General features: G+C 49.1%; 1 protein-coding gene across 1 annotated transcript in view; it reads right to left on the bottom strand.

The window, feature by feature from the left end:
• Nucleotides 1-526: 526 nt before the first annotated feature.
• The window catches only part of FBF1 (Fas binding factor 1), a 50,390-nt gene continuing 44,103 nt past the window's right edge, over nucleotides 527-6,813 (bottom strand). The window contains exons 28-30 of the mRNA XM_083354995.1: nucleotides 6,498-6,636; nucleotides 1,455-1,585; nucleotides 527-1,137 (exon numbers count right to left, since the gene is read on the bottom strand). Coding sequence (XP_083211121.1) covers nucleotides 1,054-1,137; nucleotides 1,455-1,585; nucleotides 6,498-6,636 — 354 coding nt within the window. The 3' untranslated portion in view covers nucleotides 527-1,053. The remainder of the gene's footprint in view (nucleotides 1,138-1,454; nucleotides 1,586-6,497; nucleotides 6,637-6,813) is intronic.

Here is a 6,813-nt window from a genome sequence, read left to right as displayed (position 1 = left end):
GTTTCCCACTAATTTGTCTAATAGTAAAGAGAATCAAGTCAGAGTTATCCTGCAGTTTTTCTGAGACTCTCTTCTTTCCTGGGGCTAAATATTTAAATAAAGGTTCTTGTAGTGCTCCTTCACGGTTAAACTCCATACGTCTCTACACTCTGGATTGCCTACTCCAACCTGAATCAGCCTGACCTGCTAGATCATGTACGAAGAAAATCCTTGTAGTCCCATGATTCTGGGATAGGAGGGGAGTAGAAACCAGGAGACACTGCTTCTCAAGTCTTCTCAGTAGTAGTTGTAGTACTTTGGAGCAATCTCAGTGTCTTACATTATGTGAGCTGCTGAAAGGTATCACATTGTGGCAGGATATATATGCAATAAACAAATAAATTATTACAAGAGACAAAGGTGATGTGAAAATACATTGGGGATATGCAATGTGATCAAAGGCAGACCACTGCTCTGAAGGACCATTCTTCAAAGAGTTTCAGCCAAACACAAAACTGTTGATCTACCAATAGTGGTAGTGTAAGGAAACATTTAAAAATATTTATTTTACAAACTGTAAAGGTAAAGGTAAAGGTTCCCCTGCACATGCGTGCTAGTCGTTTTCGACTCTAGGGGCCGGTGCTCATCTCTGTTTCAAAGCCGAAGAGCCAGCGCTTGTCCGAGGACGTCTCCGTGGTCATGTGGCCGGCATGACTAGACGCCAAAGGCGCATGGAACGCCGTTACCTTCCCACCGTAGTGGTCCCTATTTTTCTACTTGCATTTTTACGTGCTTTCGAACTGCTAGGTTGGCAGAAGCTGGGACGAGTAACAGGCGCTCACTCTGTCACGCAGCACTCGGGTTTCAACCCGCCAAACTGCCGGCCTTCTGATCGACAAGCTCAGTGTCCTAACCCACTGAGCCACCGCGTCCCTGACAAACTGTAGCTCCTGCCAAAGTTGAATTTCGCAGTTATTTATATGCTTGATTTCAAGCCAGCCATTCAAAGTGTTAACAGTTTTATTTGGAGTAAGTGTGAATCTTGGCACAGCTATCTTTAGGACTGATCCTCTCTCATGCTGATTGAAAGGAAGTCTTACAGGAAGTTGTCTTCAAAGTTTCTAAAAAGAACTGCTCTTCTTCCAAGAAATCATGATCCTGTTAGAAAAAAACAAAAACAGGAATGAAAATGGAGAAAAGGTTCAAAAGTGAACCAAAAACATGTAAGCTTCATGACCAGGCATCAGAATTTCACTGTCCTTCCCATTTCCTTAACTTGAAGTTTCATGCAAACTTTGAATTACACTGAGCTCTTCTTCAGATAATAATTTTACCCGAAAAAGAGTTAAATAAAATTAGATGAAATTAAAGCTAAAGAGAACAATAATGTTGCATAACTGTAAAATTATAACCTCAGGACAGATGTTAATATTCTCAATTCATAGTAGACTGAAAGCTGGACAATGTAATCTTACTCGTTCAGCTGTAATTTTGTGCAGCACCAATTTGGCATATAAATCTGCTGGGTCTGATCTTGGAAATCCTTGAGTAGCTCTGGTGTTTTCAGGGTTGACTTTAGGTGGAACAGTAACTGGAAGAGGCAAATCTGGGAAGAAAAACAAGTTAGATATGGTATTTAGATTTTATTAGATTTATATACCGCCCTTTTCCGAAGGACTCAGGGCGGTTTACAGGGCATTTTAAAATCATATCAATATAAAATACAAAGTTAAAAGAGAATTAAAAGATTAAATTATCCCTGAAAATAAAACCCCAGTTAAAATTTTCAGCCTGGGTCAGAGAGCTCAAAGAGCCAAGTCTTCAGGTCCCGGCGGAATGAGCGTAGGTCAGGGGCAGTCCTGAGCTCCACAGGCAGCTGGTTCCAGATGGTAGGCGCACCCACAGAAAAGGCACTCTCCCTGGGTGTCACCCTGAGAAGACCCTCCCTCTGCGAGCGCACTGGACGAAGGGAACTTGATGCTGGCAGCAGGTGTTCCCTCAAATATCCCGGACCCAAGCCATTTAGGGCTTTATAGGTCATCACCAGTACTTTGAATCTCACCCGGAGGGCAACCGGAAGCCAATGCAGCTCACGGAGTAGAGGTGTTACATGGGAGTATCGGGAAACCCCCATCACAACTTGTGCGGCCGCATTCTGCACCAGTTGTAGTCTCCGAATGGTTCTCAAGGGCAGCCCCATGTAGAGAGCATTGCAATAGTCTAAACGGGAGGTCATGAGCGCATGAGTGACTGTGCGTAGGGCATCTCGGTCCAGGTAGGGTCGCAACTGGTGGACCAGGCGAACCTGGGCAAAAGCTCCCCTGGTCACGGTTCGTATATGATCTTCAAAATTGAGCCGTGAGTCCAGGAGGATGCCTAAGTTGCGAGCCTTATCAACGGGGTGTAACACCTCACCCCCTATCATTAAAGGTGGAATAGTTTGGTTAGCCCGAGATGCCGGTACGCAAAGCCACTCAGTCTTGGCAGGATTGAGACGAAGCCTGTTTCTCCCCATCCAGACCTGGACCGCCTCCAGGCAACGGGACATCACGGCGAGGGCATCGCTGGGTTGGTTTGGGGTGGAGAAAAAAAGTTGGGTATCATCAGCGTACTGATGATACCCCACCCTGAAACCACGAATGACCTTGTCCAGCGGCTTCATATAGATGTTGAACAGGAGGGGCGAGAGAACCGACCCCTGAGGGACTCCACAAGCGAGAGGCCTTGGGGTGGATCTCTGCCCTCCCGTCAACACCGACTGCGAGCAGCCCAGGAGATAGGAGAACCACCGTAAAACGGTGCCTCCCACTCCCAGCCCCCTGAGACGTTGCAGTAGGATACCATGGTCGATGGTATCGAAAGCCGCTGAGAGATCTAATAGGACTAGGACAGAGGAGCAACCCCTGTCCCGAGCCCGCCAGAGATCATTCACCAGCGCGACCAGTGCCGTCTCCATGCTGTGCCCGGGCCTGAAACCCGATTGGTACAGGTCCAGATAATCAGTTTCCTCCAGGAACAGAGGAAGCTGATGTGCCACCACGCTCTCAACAACCTTCGCCAAAAAGCGAAGGTTGGAGACTGGACGATAGTTATTTAAAACAGCTGGGTCCAGGGCAGGCTTTTTGAGGAGTGGTCTCACCACTGCCTCCTTCAAGGCGGGGAAGACACCCTCCTTCAAAGAAGCAGTTATTACTGCCTGGAACCAGTCTCATGTCCTCTCCCGAGCCGCATAAACCAGCCAGGAGGGGCATGGATCCAACAAACAAGTGGTGGGGCTCAGCGTCCCCATGATCCTGTCCACATCATCAGGGGAAACAGGATCAAACTCAGTCCAGATAACATGCTCAAGACCGTCCGATTCCTCTACGTCAGACTCTACCCAGTCAGAGTCCAAACCGGCCCGGATCTGAGCAATTTTGTCCGTCAGATGATGACTAAACTCCTTGGCCCGTCCCTGTAAGGGATCCTCCCTCATCTCCTGGTTAAGAAGGGAGCGAGTCACCCTAAACAAGGCGGCCGGGCGATTATCTGCAGATGCGATGAGGGTGGCGAAGTAGTTAGCCCTCGCCGTCCTCATCGCAGCAAGATAAGACCTTATAAAGGTTCTTAACTGCAATCAGTCAGATTCGGAACGGCTGGACCTCCAACTGCTCTCTAGACCCCGTCTCCGACGTTTCATCTCCCGGAGCTCCACAGAAAACCATGGAGCCCAACGGGATCTGCGTCGGGTCAGAGGTCGCAAGGGTACAACACAGTTGAGTGCCTCAGTGGCCGCCCTTTCCCAGGCATCCACCAAGACATCAGCTGGGCTGTGAGTGAGGGCGATAGGTATAGACCCAAGTGCCATCTGGAACCGTTCAGGGTCCATTAGGCACCTGGGGCGGAACCATCTTGTTGGTTCCGCCGCCCAGCAGCGGGGGGTGGCATAATGGAAGACCAGTCGTAGGAGATGATGGTCGGACCATGACAGGGGAGTAACAACCGGTAAACCCCCTCCCAAATCATCCAACCATTGTCCAGACAGGAACACCAGGTCGAGAGTGTGACCCCCCCATATGAGTCGGGCCTTGAATTACCTGGGTCAGGTCCATGGTCGTCATGGAGGCCATGAACTCCCGGGCTAGCTCCGATGACCCTCCCAGGGAAGGTAGGTTGAAGTCACCCAGCACTATGAGTCTGGGGAACTCCACCGCCAACCCCAAGCAGCTCGGGCAGAGCTGTTGCCACACAGCTGGGCGCCAGGTATGTAAGCAACAAGCCCATCTGAACCCAAGAACCACATCTCAGGAGGAGGGACTCACTCCCACCAATCTAGACAATAGTGGTCTCCCGCGGACATAAAGTCTCCCTGATAACCACCGCCACCCCACTGCCCCTACCCTGAGCCCGTGGTTGGTGTAGCACACGGAAACCTGGGGGGCATAACTCAATCAGAGGGACTCCTTCCTCTGAGCCCAACCAGGTTTCCGTAATGCATGCCAGATCCGTGCGTTCCTCCTCGATCAAGTCTCGAATGAGGGGAGCCTTATTGACAACGGACCTGGCATTAAGGTAAACCAGCCTGAGCTCAGGGGCCTGATCACCCTCACCACCGGGCAAAAGGGTGCTAATTGGAGGGTGGGAGCATGTCACCGCTCGCAAGCAGCGGGGGTGCGATCCCGGATGTCGATACGGCCCTCCGTGCACACATCTGCTGCCATTCCCTATCGTTGTGGGGATTTGAAGCCCCACCCCAGTACACACAGAACCAGCAGCTTCTCCCCTCAACCCTATCCCGCCGGGACCCGTCTTAGGCCCAGACTGAGTACTAATTAAAAATTCTCTCCCCATCCTATTCTTTCCCTTCCCTAATCCCTTAAAATACCCAGCTAAAAAATGTATCAGGGGCCTCTTAATGCATTTCCACCAGAGGCCCCTAGTTAAGCCCAGCCACCTCTCGGGGTCCCAACAATTGGGCCCGTCATCAAGGGAAATGATAGAAAAGGAGGCTGGTCGTATGCAGGAGGGGAAAGCCCCCCTGAGGGCGTACAAGTCCAATCTGGAGTATTGTAGTCGAGCCATAAAATAATAATCATGTCCGTGTAAGCCGTTATTCACAAATGGGGACAGATGTTAATAAGATGTTAAAGTGTTAATTAAGATGGTAAAACATTTAATCCGGAACATGTCTTCATCCAGTAGTCTGCCGATTTGGCTCTGCTCTCACCTGAGCCGGTCCAGGCAAGAGCCCATGACTGTCCTCTCCCTTAGCCATGAGATCCAGCCTGGGATGGATAAGGGCAGTATTGCTGGGTAAACAGGAATCTCCTCTGCTGGTCTCTCACACCAGCAGGGGGTTAGTAGCCAGTCCAGGGCCGTCCTCTCACAACGGTCCTGTCCCAGATGCTTATATAGATCAGAGCTTTTCAACCTTTTCACCCATGGTACCACTTTTAGGATATGGCAACATCCGAGTACCACCAGTCGCCTAGCAAGGTGTCAAAAACTTGATGACCAAAAAAAAAAAAAAGGAAAAAAGTGATGAAATACAGGTAGTCCTCGACTTACAACAGTTCGCTTAATAACTGTTCGAAGTTACAATGACACTGAAAAAAGTGCCCCCCAAGCCACAGCCGAGCAAGACACCTGCCTGCCCAGCCGGCGGCGCTCTTCCTCCTGTCAGAGGTTTTCATTGTTGTGAGCATTTCTATTGAGGATTGGCAGTGGGGGTGGGGTGGGGGGTGTTTGGTTTCTATTCCCCCCCCCATATGCTGCGTGGTTGCAGCAGGTTTTGGTCACTTCACATGACCCTGGGACACTGTGACCGTCATAAATATGAATCAATTGCCAAGCATCTGAATGTAAATCACAAGACCCTGGAGATGCTGCAACATTCTAGCTGATCGGCGCTTCTTCTGGGCTTAGCAGAAGTGCCACGATCAGCGCCGAGCTCCAGCTGGAGCCTGGTGCTGATCCTGGCGCTTTTGCTGAGCCCTGACAGCCCTGCAGCTCCAGCCATCTCTTGCTCAGGCTTGTGCAGTGCTGCCACCGGTTCAGCTCATTCCCCTCCCCTGCTACCACTTTTCTACGATGATCATGTACCACTTGCCAGGTGCCAATGTACCACAGGTGGTATCCGTACCACTGGTTGAAAAGCCCTGGTATAGATCAAAGGGGCAATGGAACAATGAAACAAGTTGTGGAACTCTGTTTCTTTTTATTTTGCTCTTTGGTTACTTTTTAAAAAAATATAATGAAGCAACATTTAACTAAATTTTTCCTATCAGCTTACTGTCAGACACTCCTCTGTATTTTGAGGGCCAGTGTTACGGAGTGCCAGGACCACTTTGTGTGGAAGAAACTCAAATCTGTGCTCCAAGATCTACTATTTAAATAATGCATGAATTAATGCCCTCTGTCCTTTCAGTTAATTTACATATTAAAGCACTTGAAAATACAGAGACTAGAATTTTATCCTTTTCCTTTATTTTGCCTATCAAGAATGCCCACCCACCCCAAATGGCTCTGCAGGTACTTACAATGTACACTGGAGTTTATTTTGTCAGGAGTTCCTGGTAATGGCACCTGAGGCATATTATGAAATGCCCATGGGTTGCTTGGAAGTTCCATCCGGAGCTGTTCAAGCTGCCTTCTCTGATGCGACAAACTGAGGCGGTCCTGACTCATCGCGAAGGAAGAAAAATATTGTAGCAGTAAATACTGATGTATCATACCTCAACCATCTCAGGCTGAGCAGACCATTTTTAAATTTGCCATAATTTCCTAGATTATCAAAATAGACTGAAATCTTCTAATTTGGGAAGAGCTCTGGAGTCCACTCTTGCTCAAGGACAA

Source organism: Vipera ursinii (genome assembly GCF_947247035.1).
Source record: "Vipera ursinii genome assembly, chromosome: 2".
Taxonomy (NCBI): domain Eukaryota; kingdom Metazoa; phylum Chordata; class Lepidosauria; order Squamata; family Viperidae; genus Vipera; species Vipera ursinii.
Note: the sequence above shows the minus strand (reverse complement) of the source record. Positions and strands in the feature narration are given on the sequence as shown.